The sequence below is a fragment of the Aythya ferina genome (assembly GCF_964211825.1).
Source record: "Aythya ferina genome assembly, chromosome: 2".
Lineage (NCBI taxonomy): Eukaryota > Metazoa > Chordata > Aves > Anseriformes > Anatidae > Aythya > Aythya ferina.
This window is the reverse complement of record NC_140297.1, coordinates 11,463,102-11,483,949: the sequence shown is the minus strand read 5'-3', so window position 1 is coordinate 11,483,949 and position 20,848 is coordinate 11,463,102. Positions and strand designations below refer to the sequence as shown.

General features: G+C 41.0%; 2 protein-coding genes across 2 annotated transcripts; one reads left to right on the top strand and one right to left on the bottom strand.

Moving 5' to 3' along the window:
* Positions 1 to 2,631: 2,631 nt before the first annotated feature.
* On the top strand, positions 2,632 to 8,225 carry LOC311430966 (isopentenyl-diphosphate Delta-isomerase 1-like). The gene is made up of 5 exons (XM_084507944.1): positions 2,632 to 2,868; positions 3,157 to 3,311; positions 4,286 to 4,378; positions 5,406 to 5,536; positions 6,484 to 8,225. The coding sequence occupies exons 1-5, from the start codon at positions 2,708 to 2,710 to the stop codon at positions 6,799 to 6,801; spliced, it is 858 nt and encodes a 285-aa protein (XP_084364070.1). The 5' UTR covers positions 2,632 to 2,707; the 3' UTR covers positions 6,802 to 8,225.
* A 1,893-nt stretch (positions 8,226 to 10,118) lies between these two features.
* On the bottom strand, positions 10,119 to 20,566 carry GTPBP4 (GTP binding protein 4). The gene is made up of 17 exons (XM_084507938.1): positions 20,440 to 20,566; positions 19,597 to 19,767; positions 18,467 to 18,570; positions 18,252 to 18,388; positions 17,530 to 17,630; positions 17,044 to 17,136; positions 16,574 to 16,765; positions 16,409 to 16,474; positions 15,376 to 15,465; positions 14,814 to 14,924; positions 14,428 to 14,505; positions 14,268 to 14,319; positions 13,609 to 13,709; positions 12,586 to 12,783; positions 12,136 to 12,201; positions 10,831 to 10,965; positions 10,119 to 10,310 (listed from the first exon to the last, which is right to left on the bottom strand). The coding sequence occupies exons 1-17, from the start codon at positions 20,485 to 20,487 to the stop codon at positions 10,158 to 10,160; spliced, it is 1,896 nt and encodes a 631-aa protein (XP_084364064.1). The 5' UTR covers positions 20,488 to 20,566; the 3' UTR covers positions 10,119 to 10,157.
* Positions 20,567 to 20,848: the final 282 nt, after the last annotated feature.

The window sequence follows — 20,848 nt, the reverse complement described above, 5'->3', positions numbered from 1 at the left end:
ACTGCAGGTGCAGTTATCTCAGCCGTGTTATCTAAGGCACCACTGGAGTCACCACTATTCAGTCCCTAAGCAAAAATTTATTTAAGCCTCATTATTCCTACCGAAGTTACTTCATCCTAATGTAATTGCTAATGTAATGCAATGGAAAAAATGTCCAGAAAGCAAATGAGAATCCACATTTGAGATTTCCCTGAAAAAAAATGCTTGGCAACTGTCTTCTCTGGAACAGCTCACTCTCTAACAGCAGGGGGCAATAAAGATAACACTTTTTTTTTTTTTTTTTTTTTTTTTTTTTTTTTTTTTTTTTTACTGATGAAGCAATGCAAAATACTGCAATAGGGAAAGACAGGGCTTTCAGCGACTTCTTCCCTGACACGGGGGGACTAACCCTAAAATCAACAGGGCTGGTATGGATGCAGTTGCCTTCTCACAAGAACTGCGTGATAAGCAGCACTGTTGTCACCCTAGCCCTGGGCCTGGTTTTGTTTTGCTGCTGCATGACAAGGGCAGCAAGGCACCGTTTAACAAACACATACAGAACAAACTGCTTTTCGCAAATTACTTGTTTTAAAAAAGACATTTGCACAGGTACCAGTACAGGAGCCTAGGGAAACATGGGACAGGATTAGTTAGCATGAGTCTTACCAACAGCTTTGTTTGTTTGTTTGTTTTTCTTTTGTTTGTTTTAAGTGCTACAGTAAAAATAGTGGCACACATTGGGTTGTCCTTGACACCACCTTCCAGACTGTCTGCCGCTGTACTTCTGCACCCATAACTGGACTTGAGAAAACAAGATACAAGGCTTAGGAAACCAGCAATGGAACAAAATAATAATTGAATCCTCTACATAAAAATTTCCCAAGCCTGAAAATGTAGCAGGAAAAGGCAGAACTTCCTGCCCAGTGCACAAACCAAAAGAAAGAACATCAATAAATAAAGAAAAGAAAAGAAAATGAGATCTAGGGGATAAAAGCACTCCAGGGTTTTGTCCTTCTTATAGGAAACCTCTTAATAATTCCTGGCTATAAGAGCTGTTTCCTATATTATTCATCGTCACCTTATGCCGTACATGCAATTTTCCATCACAAGTCTTCCCATCACACTTGAGATAGCAAACTGCAAATACAGCATCTTATATATTTAGCATACATGTATTACATTTTTACTACAAAGCCATCTGTCTTCTCTGAAGCAAGCTAAAACCAACCCACTTTCCTGCAGCTGGTCTTTTAAGAAATCAAACAGCAGACTGTTTAGGACAGGGAGTTATTACCTGCCAATACAGATAAATTCCAGGCTGGTGTTAGCTCTGCATGTTAGTGTAGCCTTCAGACAGGTATTTTCTGAAGAGCTATGACTCCAAGGCAGAAGCTGACTTCTGACAAGGATGCTGCAGGGAGATCAGCAGCTCGGTCTACTGCTAAGAAGGGCGAACTGGAAGACTTAAGCTTTAAAACAAGTGAAAAGGAAGCTTAAACAAAGGCAGATTGGATGTGAAGGGTGGAGAAAAATAAAAACTTGTTTCCTTTGGCAAGTTGAGAACTGAGGAGAGGCTTACTCCGCAAGTCTGTGTCTTCTGAGGTCAAATCCCATGGAACTCTGCATTTATTTATCCTGCCGTTTACTGCCTTCTCGTTTAACTTCCTGGATAATTACAATGTTTTGCTCCAGTTTGGTATATTTGCATTTCCCTTCAACTCAGTAGACAGCAAAGTTCTGTCAGTAATTTGCAGCTGGTTGGATTTTCAGGTGAGAGACTTCCCAGTGGTGACAAGTGTTTTCCTTGTTGGTAGAGTATCGGAAAACAGTCAGCAGACTTCAAGAGATGCATAAATTAAATCAAGTCGTAAAGCTATATAGATGTCACTTCACTCACACTTCTTTTCATGCAGGGCAGAGCAAAACTTGTGAGGCTTCAGTGTAATGCATGCCATTACCACAACTAGAGTCTTTTATTTCCAACACAAATAGTTTGTTTACAGATATAAGGCAAAGCAGGAGGGGTGTGAGGGAGATGAGAGATGATACAGGTGGCATGAAGCTTGGTCCTGAGGGCATCCTTAGAGAAATGCTTGGGAGGTCTCTCACTTGTCTGTTTTGTGATGAGGGTTTATTGTGGCTCTCACATCCTTTTTGGCTCCTTTTTAGCATTTTTTTATTCTAATTTAATTTATTTTTATTTTATTTAATTATATTTTTTCACATGGAGCAATGAACCTAGCGAGTGGGCTGTGCAGCAGATGGTTTATTTTATTTTATTTTATTTTATTTTATTTTATTTTATTTTATTTTATTTTATTTTATTTTATTTTATTTTATTTTATTTTATTTTATTTTATTTTATTTTATTTTATTTTATTTTATTTTATTTTATTTTAATTATTCTTGTGGTGCTGCCCGGTTTCACCTTGCCCCCACCCCACGCCCCCCTCACGAAGCCCTGCCCCCGTGCGGCCCCCTGCCAGGACACCAACGTCGCCCGCCTCAGCCGGGTCCCGCCCTCCCCACTCTGATTGGCTAGCTCGCCATCCCCCCTCTCCTCATTGGCCCATGCCACCACCCCTCTGTGCGCCGATTGGCTGCGCTTCACGCCTGTCCCCTCCCATCCCACTCTCCTCCCTCCCTCCAGTCACGGTGGGGCGATCGGGCGATGCGGTGACGTCAGCGTGCCGCCGCCCGCCCATTGGTGGCGGCGGGCTGACGGGCGATGTGGCGCGTGCTGCTGCGCGCCCTGGGCCGCCGCGGGGCTGCTGCGGTGCATCAGGGGCGTCGCTGCACGCGCTGCTGCTGCTGCACGCGCTGCTACCGCGAGCCGCTGCCGCGCGCCGCCGCCGCCGCCTTGCGCGGGAACTGGGCCCGGGCCCTCAGGTGAGGGCGGAGGGGCTGCGGGGAGGGGGGCGCGGCGGTGGCGGCGGGGACCCAACGGTCACCAACGGTCCTTTAACGGTCCCCAACCGACCCCAACGGTCCCCAACCGGCTCCAAGGGGTCCCCAGCGGCCATCAGCGGGGTTCCTGTTAGGGAGAGGGCTGTGGGTGAGGGCGGTGTTCGGGGAGCGCCCCCTCAGCGCAGCCGGTCCCTCAGGAGCCGCCCTGCCGAGGGGCTGTGAGGGGCCCCGGCCGTGTGACCCGTCCCGTCCCGTCCCGTCGTCCCTCAGCACCGTCACCGCCATGCCCGAGGTGAGCACCGACAGCCTGGACGAGCAGCAGGTGCGGCTGCTGGCCGAGATGTGCATCCTGATCGACGAGAACGACCGGAGGGTGGGAGCGGACACCAAGAAGAACTGCCACCTGAACGAGAACATCGATAAAGGTAGGGCTGCGCCTCGAGCCACTGAATCACAGAATGGTTTGGGTTGGAAGGGACCTTAAAGATTGTCTAATTCCACCCCCCTGCCATGGGCAGGGCCCCCTGCCCCCAGCCCAGGCTGCCCCCAGCCCCATCCAGCCTGGCCTTGGGCACTGCCAGGGATGGGGCAGCCACAGCTCCTCTGGGCAGCCTGGGACAGGGCCTCACCACCTTCAGAGTTAGACTGAAGGTTTTTCCAAGTATACAAGTCATAGAAATGTGGCTGAATGAAAGCCTCCCTGCCTTTTAATGTCTATGTTGCAATAGGGAGGAACAAGCAGTTGGAGGCAGCAGCAAAGCAGAGAGATGTGTGATCACGGACATAAGCTCTATGCTATGATAAATATTTCTGAATTGCATTTTGTTGGTAAAACGGTATTATTTTCCTGTTATAGACACCTGATTTTAGGTAATTTTTTTCTGAACAGTGCCACTTGCTTCTTTGCCGGGTTCTCACGGAGAGGAGGCTTTGGTGTCTAATTAATGAACGTGGAGTTCTGCTTCAGCTGCTTCTAATGGGAAAGGGTTTTTGGTTGTCATTTTAATTAATGATGGGCTTTATTTTAGGCTAGTCTTATCTGTGAGTTTCTTAGCAGTTTGTGACCTCCTTTTTTCTAGTCATCAGAAGTATTTTCCTGGAGAGTAAGGAATAAAAAGCTCAGAATTAATAGTAATAATAATAATTGTACTGTGCTTGAGGGAGTTCATTTTCTGATGTAATTTTTGCATTGTTGTTTGTAGCACCTTGCTAATTTTATGATGTTTAGTGTATACTGACACAGTAACCTAAATAATAACTCTTTTTCATCAAATCCTTTATTTGTAACACTTGAAAATTTTTGAATTCAGTTTATCAAAAAATGAGGCTGTTCTAAGCCCTGAAATCTTGTCTTCATGTGATTCTTCTCCTTTGTAAAATAACGTGTTTTTGTTTTTAGGATTATTGCACCGAGCATTCAGCGTTTTCTTATTCAATACAGAAAACAAACTGTTACTGCAGCAGAGGTCAAATGCTAAAATTACATTTCCAGGTTAGTTCTGAAACACATTGCACGTAAATGTTACGTTTAAATCTATATTTAAAATATGTCAGTGTAATTTTGCAGAGTAACTCCTTCTGAGGCTTTAGAATTTACTCTCTTTGGAGAGGAGATGCATCTCTAAAGTATTTTAAAGCACTTTTCTTGTGGATGAAGCAACATAATGGGAACATGAATTTATTGGTATGCATGTTCTTGGGAAATGATTGTTCTCTGACTTGTTTGATCCTGTTTATGGCATATGCTGCTTACCTTATCTGTTGTAAGAGATCTGTATGGCATTAAGAGAAATTGCTCTGGCAGCTCTAGAGAATGCTTGAATTCCTCTGGGAAGGACATGCATTTGGTTTATCGTGGAACTGTTTCTAACCCTTCTCAACTTGCGAAAGAAAGACCTTTCCTTCCAAGCAAATTTTTATTTTATGGATTGATTTTTTTTTTCCCCTGACTGTTAATTAATCAAAATACTCGAGTGTAGCCTGTAAGTAATCAGATTCCATTTTAGATGCCTTATGAGATAGACTGTTAAAGGTGAAAGGTTGGCTGACCAGTTACTCTACGTTACTGATAAATAATTTTTAATATACTTGAAATAGAGTATAGAGGGTAAGTTCTTACAACTTTTTACAAACATAAATTGCCTGTTTACTTCCTGTCAGCTGGTCTTGTAAGCTCTAGAGGTATTGCCAATATTCTTTTGCATATCAACTCTCAAAAGCTGCTTCAATCAGCATCTGCAAGGTCTCTTCAAATTGGCTTTTGAAGTAGGTGCTGTGCAGTCAGAACACGTGTGTTAGTGTCTGTCAGTCACTAACCTGCAAAGCAGCACTTGACAGGCAAATCCAGGTACATAAATGGAAAGAAAAATAAGGAAAACTTCCTCTCTGAACCTTTTTTCCAAATGAGAAACAAAATGTGGTATGTTGATTAGCTAGTCAATGTCTCAGGCTTTTTTGTGTGTGTGTGTGTTTTAATGATTTATACATGTCAAAAGTGTGCTAACTGAAACTTCTTGCAGATTGTTTTACCAACACTTGCTGTAGCCACCCACTGAGCCACCCACTGGAACTGGAAGAAAATGATGCCATCGGTGTTCGAAGAGCTGCACAAAGACGAATGAAAGCAGAGTTAGGAATCCCCATGGAGCAGGTAAAGGAAGGAGAGGGGGCAGTTCTTAACAGCGTGTGCTGACTCAGACTAACTGCAGCTGGCAGATGGGGGCAGCATGAAACCTAAAAATGCCTTTAATATTGGAGATGCAGAGGACTTAATGAATTTGAGGCCTCAGCAGTAACAAAGGATTTTATTGCTTCAGGTCTAACTAAGGGTGCCTGCATTTTCTCCTAAGCAGGCTATCCTGCTCGCCCAGGAGAACTTGTACCATCTGTCTATGAGTCCCTTTGTGATCCCAGGTTTCCTGTGGGGGAAAAAGGGTGCCCTGGGCACCTGGTTTTCCTTCCAAAACAACTGCACTCCCTGCTTCTGGCTGCCTTCTGGTACAGTGGCATTTTGGGAGTGCACAGAGAGCAGGGTAAAGCTGGCTGGTTTATGCTGGCGATCAAAATCTCCTTCCACATTTTGTAACAAGGTACATTTGTGTCATGGGACACGGGAGAAGCTGTGGGCTGTTGGGGAACACGATGGTTAGGTGATCCCCTGAACTAATTCCCTGCTCTGCTGTTTGCACGGATCCCTGTTGGGTCAGCGTTACGCGTGGTCTGTCAGCAAGCACTTCTGGCCGTGGTGTCAGATATTGGGAGATAAGGGGCAGGTACGAAGGGTTGTCCATCAGTGCTTCCAGAAGCGTGCTGTGAGCTCTGGGAAACATTATTTGAAACTTAAGTGTACAGAAAAAATCCTGTCAAAATATTGTCAGGTAAATCTGCCTAGAGAAATGCTGCGCAATTTATCTGATCAAAGCGCAACAAAAATGATTTTTTCCTAGTAATTATTTATGAAGAAGTGCAGTGCAGCTGTATCTTTGAGGGGAGAAATAATTTATGAGGGAGGATGGTAATAGCTGGTAACTCTCAGCAGTTCCTAGCAGTTGAATTATTCTGCCTTGCTCCTGGTTCTAACGTGCGCTTTGGTTGTAGGTAACTCCGGAGGAAATCCTCTACCTGACCCGAATTCACTACAAGGCCAAGTCTGATGGGATCTGGGGTGAACACGAAATAGACTATATCCTGTTTGTGCAGAAGGATGTAACGCTGAACCCTGATCCGAACGAGATCCAGAGCTACTGTTACGTGACGCAGAAAGAACTGAAACAGCTCTTGGACAAAGCCTCCAGGAACGAAGTCAAGATTACTCCGTGGTTTAAACTGATTGCAGAGACCTTTCTGTTTAAGTGGTGGGACAACTTGCCTAACTTGGACAAGTTTGTTGATCATGAAAAAATACACAGAATGTAAATAGCTGCAGTGAAAGATGCTGAAGGCTAGTAATGACGTGCTAAGTGTGGTAACTCACCACTCAGGTGCAGAAAAGTGGCCCATATGGAGCATGTGTAACAAATAATATTATACAGAGGTGTTTAGAGCCGTTTTTTCCTGCTGCTTCACCCCTTTCTTCCAGCCCCATTCCCCGTGAGTGAATTAAGCTTGATGTCATTTAAAATGAGCAACAGTAATACAAGAATCCCCCTTGGGTTCATCTTCCTCCGTTGCCTCGTGTGATATTAAAGAATCCTCAGCCTGTGTGTGCCCGGCTGGCCCTTCCTGGCAGAGCCGCGTGCCCTGGGGAGGGAGCTGGGTGCCTGCTGCCCCGCTCGTCCCCTAGAGGTGACAGTGTCTTAAACAGCGATTACAAAGGAATTAGGGTTCTGCGTTGATGTTGGGAAAAGTAATCACCAAAGGAGAGGTGATTAGTTCAAAGTGGTTAGGATGATTTTAATTGCAGAGTGTGCAACTCTTCAACTACTGTACTGTACAATTAACCGAGCACATAAAGGTTCAGTAATTGGAGTGTGTGGACTGAGTTTCCACACAGACTGCAAGTGCTACGTGGTGGGCAAAATCAAAACATTGATTTCTACCTGTCCCACACCTGTTTATTTGACAACCAAATACTGGACATTGCTAATTGGTATAATTAACCATTAATTTTTAGGTATAGATGGTGGGTACCTAATGCAGGTAGTGGCGTGTCCTTGCAGGAGGGGAAGGGATATGCTTTAGGTAGCTCTTCCTCATCTTCCAGCAAACAAAGGCATCCTGCTACAAGTTGTTTCTTTGTGCAACATCTGCTGTGATAATCCTTCCAGAGTCCTGGAAAGTGCAAACCTCAATACCAAAATTCAGGATGGAGAATTTGGGGGTTTATACCAAGTCTTAATTTCAGTTGATCAGAAATTCCAGCAGAGTGTAAGAGCCAATCCATTGTCATCTTGCCTTTTCTTCCCACCCCCAAAAAATTTAAATTGATTTCTTCTCTTAGTAGATCACTCAATCCAGGTACCTTCAGGTCATTTATTGGTGAAATAGGGTATTGTTCCTACTGGTGCTCCATGTCTGTGAGCTGTGGTTATAACTAGCCTGTGCCTGGTGTCAAGGTAAAACCCTGATTTTCAAATGCTTTGTGTTTCTTATCCCAGTTGTGCCAGCAGCTCTACACTTAAAGTTTTTAGGGCCAAGTTGTTGTATGTTGACCTGAAAAGATTGATTGTCATGAAGCAAATAACTGGGAGGGAATAGTAATGCAGTGTAACAGCTCTCAAATTCAGTTCAATCAGTCACATTACCCAAGTAATGTCTTTATAGTCCTTTTGAAATACCTAGAATACTTTTTAAAGATTGTATTGAATAAAAGATGACTATTAAAACTCCTGACCTAAAAACGTGAACTGGGTTTTTTTTTGCAGACTTAATTGCCCCATGAACAGGCCTCCTAATACGCATCACTGAAGCGATATGGCTGAGAGTAACGGGGCACACGTGTTCTAACACAGGTCTCCTCTATTTCAAAGAGCCACTTGGAGAGAAAGCTGGCAAAGCATGTCCTGAATAACAGACATGAAGCTGAGAGCAAAGTTGTGCTAAACAATTCTTTAACATCAAAACATTTAGAGAACTTTAAAGTTTTTCTTGACATTGAACTTATTTGCAGCGTTAAAGACATTTTTAATAACGAATTTATTACACGAAGGAGACGAGGGAAGGAATATGAGTGTAAATCCACAAATACAGCTCTAGTATGTACAAGCTGACACCTGAACACTCCTGTTACCCCTTGCACTGGGCCTCCTTGGGATAGTCTTCACAGTTGCTCACAGGGTGCTGTATTTTGGATTTGTGATGGAAAACACAGCGTGGCTCACGCAGTGGGGTTTACATCCTGCTCAACAGCATTTACAGAGCCAAGGATGTGTGGTGCTCGTGCTGCCTGCCAGCCAGCAGGCTGCAGGTGCACCAGGAGCTGGGAGGGGCACAGCCAGGACAGCGCGGGGATGTTCCCTACCATGGGGCTTTGGGGCAGCAATAAAAGCTGGGGGCTGAGGAGGGGGGCATTGGGAGTTACAGCATTTGTCTTTTGTGAAGTGTGATGGCTCCTTCTTTGCTAAACAGCTGCCGACGGTGGGAAACGGTGACTATTTTTGCTTTTTTTTTTTGTTATTTTGCTTTGCTTGTTTTAGCTCTACTGTCTCTGTCTCGATGCAGGAGTTTCTCACTAGTGCCCTTCTGCTTCTTTCCCCATCTCACCAGGGAGTGAGCGAGCAGCTGCGGTGTGTAGCTGCCTGCTGGGGTTTAACCACAACGCCCTCTGGTATTGAAAAATAGTTGGAAGTAAAAACAACATCAAGGATTCTCCTCCTTGCCTTTTATATTTTTTTTACATATTTCACTAGACTCCAGTATAAACTTTAAAACTGCTTTGTGTTTTTTTCTTGCACCACGTTTATAATGCACTTTTACTCATGTACAGATATTTTCTACCTTGTTTTTAACCAACTAGGGACAAAAAGGGAATATTTAAAGTTTGGCAATGCATTTTGCATTGAACGTATACAGATTTGTTTTCAGCTTCTGAAGGGAAAACAAGTGTTGACACGAACTCAAGCCACTTCAGTCTGATCCATATTTTTAAACACTATTTAAATTAATAATCTGAAATATGAGTAATCTAGGTTGTAATCTACCCTGCTCACACTTTTACAGACCATTAGGCTGTGGGTCAGCACTAGATCTGCAACTATTTCTCCAGTTGCAGTCAACATTCAGCTTAGTTAACTGGCAAGCATTTCATTCACCCAAACCCTTCAGTGCTCAACACCAACTCAGGGCAGTGCTTGCCTGTCTCCTGTCCCTTCCCTACCAGTTCCAGCCCTACCTGCAACAGGAACTCATCACCTACATCCGAGAATTAACAGGCACGTTGAAAACCAAGCCTCGTTAATTCAGCTCCTCATAAAGCTTTGCACTTTTAATTCTGGTGGCAGCTTTATTAACAAATACTTTTTTTTTTTTTTTAATACATTTTAACCTCATTTTAAACCTAGTTTTACATTAAATAGCAAATGCTTTATTGCTACAGGAAAGTCCAGCAGTGTCATTTGTCATGTCTATTTAGAAATGGCTTCTGCCACCAGTACTGACAAATTTCTCCTGCTATTATTAACCCTTAGTAACAACTTAGAGCTGTAAGATCAGCATATCAGAAGTTTCTGAGCTTCAAATACCATGTGCTTTTTTTGATATTCTCTGTTACAGAAAAAGGAAAACAGGACCAGAAGTGACTTTTAATAAAATTATGTTTTAATTCAGAATGGCGCTCATCTTCTCTGTGTTTTACCCATTTTTCTCTTTCCGGCCAGGAGATGTTTCGGCTTGGTGTCAAATATGTGCCTGTCCGCCTCTCCTTTCCTGCCCATGCGATTCATTTTCGTCTGAGCTTTCTTTGCCATAGTCTTGACCTTCTTCACCATCTATTTAAAAACAAGCACACAAATATGCTGAGTGACTTCCTCGGTAACTCAGGTAACTAGCTTTACCTTTAAAAAAACAAAGCTAGAGGATTTTAACAGGGACATGAAATAATGCCCAACATAACCACCTGCTGCTACTCTAGCATATTATAAGGGTAAGTAACAATTAACTGCTATAGAAAAACTCTTTTTTTTTCCCCCTCCAATATACTAAAAATACAATTATGCTATCCCTAGAGATCTTACATTACTGAAGGTGGAACTCCACTATTAGATTATGGAGTATATACAGATTTTAGATCTCTTCTGGCATAATTGTATTTCAAGAGAAATAAAAAGTACTTTCTTAGTCTGTACTGTTACATCTTATTTTTAAGAACGAACTAGGCATTTTTAAAGCTAGAGTTCAAACAGACAATGAAACTGCAAAGAGAAGCACAACCAACCAGTACTGCAAGTTTCCCAGAAGCTGGTTTAAGTACAACTCCACCTGCTGTAAAGGGCAGATGACTTTACAAACCTTTTCGTCACGGAGCCCGGAGACATCCCGTGGTGGGCGAGAGGAGCTGCGACTGCGTGCCACAGATGTGGGGGTTTCGGACTCATCACGTTTACGTTTCCTTGTGACGCTGCGGGACCTTCTGACATAATGTGCCTGAAATTCAGAACAGCACTTTGGTTATTGAAAACTGAACCAATCGGCTCGGACAGATGCCCCATTTCTAATTAGACTAACATGAGAAAACAAGAAGTAAACTGCTGTGATTCATTGTCATGATGCAAACAGTTACTTTGGATACCAAAAGACAAAATGATAACTGCAGCATTTTGGTTACTCCACAGTAAAATAAAGACCTTGTCACCTGGTGGTCACTGTCTTTCTGTCCCAGAGTAATATTCAAATTTCAGTGAATATTAGTACATTCTTTTAAAAATTATCAATTCCATTTTTATAATATTTTTTTCAAAAGCTCATAAGTAATGGATAAAAAGACACAGACTAACAGATAGCAATACTGAAGCGAATTTGCAACAGCGTAAAAGCAATGCAGAAATCTCCCCTGATTAGAGCCTGTTTACAGGACCAAGCCCTAGGGAACCATCATCCCACAGCGTGAGAATGAAACTCCTCCTCACCGAGATAGCTCTTCAGTCAACATGGCATATCGGCCCTGAGAAGCGCGAATGCTTGCTTCAGATGGGCACTGTTGACACTCCTTGTTTCCTAACCCCTTGTTCAGTTAAAGAATTCAATTACATATCCGTAATACTGCTGGATTTTCTGTGCAAAAATATATTTTTTTAAACTTGAAATACAAGAAAATGGCTCCCTAAGGCAAATCTAGGTCTCAAGTACTCTGACTGACTTACATCTAAAAATGCCAGTCACGGTATCCGAAATTCAATTACAGGTCACGACATTAATGAACTGTAAAAAGATGAGCCTGATCCAATACCACTTTCTGAAATATCACTACTTTATAGTTGTGTCTCATCCAACAACGCAGTCCTGAAAATTAAGCCCAGTTCTTAAATCCTATACAATTCCAAAAGAATTCTAACAGAAAGCATTGCATATATGCATGTGTGATTCTACAGAAATACACATTAGTACATGTTTTCAGCCAACCCACTATGTTGTTATCACATCACTCAAAAATTCCAGCATCAACTGCCTCATTTAGGTTTCCTGTTTCGTCCTTAATCGATTCCACCTCTCTCTCGTCTCAACTGTGATATGCCATTCAAGTGTGCACAAGGAAATTTAGCATGTAACGGAATTGATCTCTCTTAGATGAACAATGTTAAATTAGCAGAAACTTACATCATCTTTGTTAGTCATGTCAAGTCCAAGATCACTCATTTCTTTCTCTAGCACCTTCCGCTGGACCTGTTAAAAGACAGTTAGGAAATCATGTTTAGTTTAAAAAATGATACTTATATCTTAATTTTGTCTTAATATGCAAAAAAAAAAAAAAAAAAAAAAAAAAATGCAGTAACCCAACTGAACAACTGAACTGTACTCTTAGAAATTTTTCCTATAATATGTATAGAATCCTATAAAAGACTCACTTGTATTCCAGAAAAAGAAAAAGAAAGAAAGGTTTCGCCTCCATAACTAAGTTATCAGAACTCCTAGGAGCACAGAAGGAAGCAAGCAGCAAGGGAGAGGGTCAAACATGAGAAAAAGCCATCATTGCCCAAAATTAGTACGTGGTTTTATAAGTTTTTATACATCAATATAGTCTTACTACAGAACATGTTCTATACTTGCCTTCTTAGCTGTTCGAGGCATCCTTGGCCCTCGAGTATCTTTTTCCTTTGACTGCAGGATTTTCAGTTTCTTTTTTTCTCGGATCTGTTTTGCCAGCTGTCGGATTTCCATCATTTCTTCATCTTCGCTTTCTGGTTCACTGTCATATTCTCCAGCAGCTTCTCTCAGCTCCTCTTCTTTCTCTAATTCTTCCAGTTTCTTAGAAGAGATTAAATGAAAACCAAGAAGCTCATCAAATCCTTGAATTATAATCCTCAACATTACATTTTTACATGGCACAGGGCCTTTCCAAAGACAGCATGCAGACACTTCAAAAATGGAACTGTGTTATTTTAGGGTCCCTCCAGCCATGCTTAGTGCACTTAGTGATACAGATTACTGAGCAAGAATCCAAGGGGATTCAAGTCCTATGAAGACCAACTTGATCACATGACATCACATTGTTGTTTGGCTGTATTTGTACAGCTGCCCTGAAGTAGCCCACTGTGTGAGTTCAGATGGACCGTACTGTGACCTGTACTAGCTGTGCTGTTTCTAGTAACACACTCTCAAAAAATCTTCTATTTGTAATTTAGAGTGATTCTGGAGCACTAGCAATTCAGATGAACCCAACTGCATAACCAGCAGGCTCTGCTGTCTGCACTCAGAACTTCTTCTTAAGAACCATCAGGTTCTTAAGTCAGGTTTTTGTTATTAAATAAAAATGCTATAAATTTGAGAATTCAGTCTATTTTGTTTGATAACTACAATCCTTCTAGCTACAGTCATAGAGTAAGGAAACAACTTAAGATGCAAGAGACAAGATCACCGTTAGGTCTGAAAGGGTGAAGTAATTTTCCATTCTTCTGAAACTGTGTCCTTGATCACTCAGAAAACAGTCTCTTTTCCCATGGCAAGTACAGACAGTGTAGAAGAATTTGTTTTCGTAACATACTGTTTTTATCCAGGAATACAGCAATCTATGCTAAACGAATAAAGGGATAAAGAGGCAAGAATGTGTAAAAAGTACAAAGGAAAACTCACTTTCATTATATCTGGATCGATGTAGTCGAGGATATTGTGACCTTGCCATATCTCTGGTATCTTGTCATACTTTTCAGATGCATTCATCAAGTCCCAGTATTCTTAAATGAAAGCAAACACACAAAACCAGATGTTAATAAGAAGACAAAAACAATTTCAAAGAATGTTCAATGACAGAAAACAACACTCATCACAATAAAAAAATAAATAAATCAGATCCCTCTGTGGCAAAAATGTGACAGCATCTCTGACATATTCATAAATACTTCTGATCCCCTGCCTACTGCTAAATATTGTTCAGTAATGACAAGTCCACTGCAAACTATAATAAGCAACAGATATCCAGTCCTCATATTGATGCTTTCTTAACAAAGTCAGCATCAACAATTAATGAAACACCACAATATAAAGTGAAAGGGAATCAACAGACCAGTCACTCTGTCTGTGACTCTAAAATGGGAAACCACTAAGAAAATTTAAAAACTAAGGAAGAATCAATAAAGATCACCAGTTTTGGAACAGAAGAAAAGGACTGTAAGAAATAAAAAGGTGGCACTGTTACTCAGTTGAAAGGAGTCCAGGTTAAGCATTCTCCAATAAGACTGAAATAGTTAAACTTTACTGATCAATAATAATACTGAGACTTATGTAACACTTACTCTGAAGATCCAAAATATAATCATCCCCCATTTCCAGTTCAAGATCTCTCTCCTGCAAAGACATACACAGCTTTATGTATCTCATAACTGTACATCTATGTGCTATTATGAAGCATTTAAAAACCATCCGCTGATCTCCTAATTAAGAGATGCCACTCACTGTTTTCCTCCTGGGTGTGTCTACTTCCATGCGCTTCTTCCGTGCTATTGCTCCCTCGGGTATAAAGGGCAGCCGCTCCTGAAATTAATGCAACAATTCATTCCGATTAAAACAAACAAACAAACAAAAAAAAAAAAAACAGAAAGAAGAAGTCTTGAAGTCTTGAATCAATTTTATATAATGCTATAAATCACGGTTTTAAAGTAACGGATTTTGAATGAAAGCAAAGGCCCAGGCTGACTCACCCACCAGCAACAGCAGTTATAGATTCAAAAAATAAGCAAATCTCATCATATAAGTTGTTCACTTGTTAAGCAAGGAGAGAATTCTTATCCTTCTTAAAGAGTACTGGAAAACATACAAAAAAGTGTAAATATATAACATACCTTGTCATCTCTTTTGGCTGGCATGGCCAAATGTAATCTATTCAACACTTCATTCACTTTATTTCCTTTCATTTTAGTATCAACACGGTGGGCTAACAGTCTGTCACAGGCCTGAAAGTGCACATGGCAACATAAGGTAAGGAATTAAATCATCCTGACCCAGCAAATGATACAGTAAGTTTCCAATTCCAAATATCTAGCTTTGTATTTATCTTGTGTTTTACCTCTCTAGCTTTTAAGAAAGTATCAAACTATTTTATATAAAAAAGCAGCACAGGAAGATGCATGTGATACTGTTTTGCTGGTATAACCCATCTTTTATAATGAGCTGACTATAAGAAAAAGCAACAAGACCCTGAAAAAATACCACCACATTTTTGAACAGTATTAGATAAGTAAGTTTCCATTTGCAACAAGTCCACAGAGACTCAAGAGGACAGTAAGGCTAGTGTGCTTAAAGCTTGTCACTATAATGCACAGTTTAACTGAGATTAAATTCATGCAAATGAGGCAAAAACATTAGCTGTTCCTTTTGAATGAAACTGAGAGAAAGGAGACATACCTCTGTTTTAACTTGGATTACACCTTCTTCTGTTAGAGTGCTTGTCTCTATGACAGAAAATCCCTCTGCTTCAAAAGTTTCAAATATTTTCTGAAATAGAAACATTATGCCAAATAATTACAGAATCACAGAATCACAGAATCACAGAATTTCTAGGTTGGAAGAGACCTCAAGGTCATCGAGTCCAACCTCCAACCTAACGCTAACAGCCGTCCACTAAACCATATCCCTAAGCTCTACATCTAAACGTCTTTTGAAGACTTCCAAGGATGGTGACTCCACCACTTCCCTGGGCAGCCTGTTCCAGTGAATTACACTCTGCCCATTTCTTAATATATCATTACATTAAGAACTGAAATTTTAATCTAACATCAATAAATATATGGAACTCATTACTAAGTATTTCATTAAAATCTGTTTCTAAAAACATGAGAGGAATTTACAACTATAGTTCTATCTTTTTTGTGGTTTTTTTTTTTTTTTTAAGTAATTAGACACTTCCTATACGATAACTGTAAATGACACATGAATAAAAAACAGTGATAAAGAAAAAGAGTGACAAAGAAACACCAGTTCAACATGTCCTTGAAGTCACATATACAAAAGAAGTAGCCCTGCATATACACAAACTGCTGCCCAATGGGAGCTCCTACTGCAACTGGCACCAACTGTCAGTTCAGCCTGAACTCTTAGTGAAATGGCATTTTTGATCAAGGCCATTCAGTCTTCCAACTACTGTAATAATTAATAGCAGTTCTCAGTGTGTCCAACATTTCTGAAACCATTAGCGAGCTGCTTTCTGTTTGGCATTTACAATAGGCAGGCAAGTACATGCTTTAGACAATACAAGTACATACGTTAGACACCTGGGTCAAGACCTGGAAAACTACTTTCCATTATACTATTAGACAATGAAGTTCAGAAATGATCATGTACAATTTCTTGCCCAATATAAATTATGCAAACCCATGAATCTTGCATAGTATTTCTGTAAATTTCAGAAGAAAAAGAGAGGTGGGAGTAGTTGTCTCACCTGACTCTCTTCAGGAAGTTCTGCAATTCTCTTCACATCACATTTGTTGGCAACAATTATAAGTGGCTAACAAAAAGAAAAAAAAAAAAAAGAATCATAATCCAAGATATCATATTACAAAAAAAAAAATAAAAGGATTTTATTCATAATGTAAAGCAAACCTACCTTGTTGGCAAATAATGGCTTAATGTTTCTGAAGAGTTCTACTTGCTCCTCTAGGCTATGCCCGCACTGCTCAGAGACATCCATCACATAAAGCACAGCAGCACGGAGATGTGCGAGTGCAGTTATAGCCTGCATCTCGATGGTGTTCCTGTCCTCCAAAGGATGATCCAAAATACCAGGAGTATCTACTACCTAAAACAAACAGAATTAACTCAGGCCTTATTACAAGGTAATTGACATGCTGTAACATGTACTCAATTTCTGGTCAATATGATCCTTTTAAGACAGCGGTACTCCTTCCTTTCATTCATAAACAAGACTGTAAACCAATAGTTTACAATAGTTGTAAACCAATAGACTGTAAACCAATAGTTCCAAGACACAAAAATGCAACTCACTTTCCAAAATGGCAAATCAGATTATAACCAGTTAATTCCTGGAAGAAAATGCAGAACAGTGATGGTTCTTACCTGCCAACGCAGATACTTGTAATCCATATGTCCCACAAAGAGAGATTTGGTGGTAAAGGCATAAGGCTGCACTTCTACATCTGCTCTTGTGACCTTAAAACAAGTTATTCACACATTTATTGATAATTTCCTGAACTTCCAAGAAGGACATCATAACTGTAACACTTCCTTTGCTACAGAAAAAATGCTTAGAACTAGTTGTTCTGACTGTTTCTCTGCAAGACTTTATCTATGAGGAAGTATGTTAATTATATACATGCTATTTTGGAAAAAATAATGATTTTATGAGTGCAATCTGTTGCAATTTTCCACATAACCCTCCAAAAATTTCACTGTCTCTATCCACACATTTAAATTTCCCATCCTTCGTATCAGACAGTGCTATAATTAATTCAAATTGTTTAAATGTTACTTTATCTTAATTAAATGGTATCTTAGTATAATTAAAAACAAAAAACAAACAAACTAAAAAAAACATTCACACACCTTATTTATAAAGCTAGATTTTCCAACATTTGGATAGCCACACAACAGAAGAGTTCTTGTATTGGGATCGATGGTTGGCAAACGAGACAAATGCTGTCGCACTGAAATGTTGAAAAAAAAAATCTTAAGTATTTGGGATAATTCCAGTTTGAATGGGAGAAAAAAATCATATTCTGAAGTATTTACTCATGACTTAATATTTTTGGACATTATAAATTTATTGAGCGATTATTTATGAAAATATATAGTTACTTGTTAACTACAGAAGTATCTACACACAACAACAATAAAGAAACTTAGTAAGTATTTTAAAAATGAAGACCACTGTCTCTTAGCTAGAATGAGCCAATCAAACCAGGCAACACAGCCTGAAGGAATAATGAGCCTGAAGTAAGAAGTAATGTTTGGAAAATGTCTAGTACTAATCTTTCAAATATATGTAAGTGAAAATAATGATAAATAAAAGCATGCCTGTGATCTTTAAGTGAAGAAAAACATTTTATAACTGTTAGTAACAATATACATTTTTGAATTTAAAAAGAGAGAAGCACTCAGTTGAAAAATAAATTCTATGTGTTCGGGGGTTTTGGAACTATTTCTATGTTCCCTTTATCTACATCCCATATTAAACACATTTTTCTCTTTCTAACTGCTTTTGTTTGTACAAATAAATTTCAGATTCTCTTTATACTCCTTTGTTTTAGCCTACTTATTACACAGACCTTGCTCCAAGTATTCCAAGCTTTGTTTCTGTCTTTTGATAATCGTGCACATTCGTCCCAGAGCAGCACGTTTCAGTTGCTTGCAGCGGTACAGAGAATCACCGTATTTCATCAGGCGCACGTAGTCTTTAGCAACACTGCAGAGACAATGAAATAGGAAGTTAGCTATCAACCAACCACACAGGTAGAAAATCAAAGAAATAAATGTTCCTTACTTGTCAATCAGATTCTTGGCAATATTAATCTGCCCCAAAGCCAGCTTGTAGTGATCTTTGTCATAGAGAACGTTCATCAAATCCGCATAAAAAGGATGGATGTCCTAAAAAAAAGCATAAAATACAATTAAGGTTCATATTTTCTTGAAGATGACTATGTCTTGGCAACTATGTAGGTTCATCTTTTTCTCTAATATAGCAACACAAGTGACAATACAATCTAGACTGTTTTCATTATCATCTTACTTAAGGAAAACAATCTCCTTGGTCATTACATGCCTAATTCTCAACACGTCAAATTTCTTCTGCAAGCATATCCTGGACTCATTCATATAGTTTCCATTTCTTCTCTTGCACTATAAAATACTTTCCGATTTCATCTTAGAAGGCTATTTTAGTTACTTATGTATTTATTTGCAGAAACTTCATCAAGAGATATTAAAATGCAGAAGGTATTTGTGGAAATCCTTCACTGGATACAAAAACAGCAGGAAGGTATAGGGCTGCAGCATGTACAGCTGTCCATAAAGAAGTCCCACTGGACACCTGGATGCAGCTGTAGCTGTTGGGAAGTTAAGGCTACATGTGTCTTGTCAAAGTGTATTTCCAACAATATCCTTTGTGTGGCCAAGAATAAGGTTTTTGTTGTCAAATTAGCACTTCTGAAGAACTGAAGATGGGAAGCAATGTGACATACTTTTGGAATTTCTAACTTCCAGTAGGTGTTTTGTAGGAAAGACTGACCATAGGCACATAATGACTTACATTTACACACATTAAGAAGAAGTACACAAACACAACATACTTAGGTAAAAGAAACTTTCTTACTCATCATTTAACAGCAGTTTCTGGCCAACATTAGCTGATCAGCTAAAACCTTGAAAATGCATCCTTTGGCAATCACCCAGGGGCACAATTCTGACTTTTCTTAGTAGGAATAAAGTATTTTTGTAGAAAAAGCTTGCCTAAATTTACTCTCAAAAAGTCTACTGAGAGTTAGTCTAAGTCTTCCATGCAGGAAATCAGCAGCATGCTGCTGAGGCCAAAATAAGCTCTAATAAAACCACTGTTGCAGAATAATTTCTGATTCCTGAAGCTCCTTCCTTATGATCAAACGAACAAATACTTACATCTAATTTGGGGAAGTCCGTTAAGATCTGAGTGAGCCTATCATGGTAATTCTGTTGAGTATATTTGACTTTTCGCATGTAAAACTGTCGAATCCGATGGATTTGGTAATGTTTATGAATGACGGTTGGGGTCTTTCGCTGAGTCTTTGACAATGTCAAATCTATGAAGTCCTGCAATCAAATAAATGTTATTAATCACGTAAGCTGTCAAGTTTTAATGAAGCGATAAAGCTTGAATTGTATTTTGGTGGAGGAGTGGGCAGAGCAGTTAGGCCCATTAAGCGATGTGGCCCACGCCACTGCTCTGCAATGGATGAACTGAGCATGTTTTAGTATAAAACACCTGAAACACAGATTTTTATCTCCAAGCAGTAACAGAATGTGCATTCGGAGTGGGGTTTTCCTGCCAATTATTGAAGGGCTGGCCTCCTCTCCCCAGCAGAGCTCGGGAAGTGGCCCCACTAATGCAAGCCTGCTGCTATGGAACGAAACTCCTTCATTAGACCAGGAAATAACTTTATTTTAGATAAATGCACGGCAATCAGGCTGAGCGTGACGGGGGGGGGAGGGAATAGATGGGATTCCTGTCAGGGCCAGCCCCACCAGGGCAGAGCCGCGGGACCCTCCTTCAGGCGCCCCCCCCCCCGCGCCCTGCATGGTACAGCCCACCGGGCCGCCCCGCACTGCCCCAGGGCGAGCCCACGAGCCCGAGGAGGGGGGGGGAGGGGGGAGAAGGCGAAGGCCGCGGCCACGCCGGGCAGCGCAGGCGGCGCTCCCCTGAGGCGCGGCGGGCGCAGGGGCTGAGGGACGGGGGCGAGGGGGGGATGGCGACGGGCGCCCTACCTTGGCGGACGGCACCACCGTGATCTTCTTGAAGTTGTAGAGCGCCATGCCGGCAGGCTGCCCGAGCCCCACGCTGCCGGAAAGGGAGAAAAGAGGCCGTGCCTCTCGCGAGAGCCCCGAGCTTCCGTGCCGGGGAGGCGGGGAGAGAGGGAGGGAGGGGGACCGGCCATGACGGGAGGGGTCAGGGTGCCTGTCAGGCTGCACGCCCAACCACCACAGTCTGTCCTGCTGTCTTATTAAACTCCATTTCTAACTGTTTACCTTGTTGGGAGTTTTTTTCATTGCACGTGTGTGTGTGTGTGTACAGATCCAGCTGCCACCAAAAAGGCAATGGCTCAGAGGGGCCGCGTGTGGGGCACCAAGAACAGCAGCACGGATCCAGCAGGGTTTTGTCTATCAGTGTGTGTAT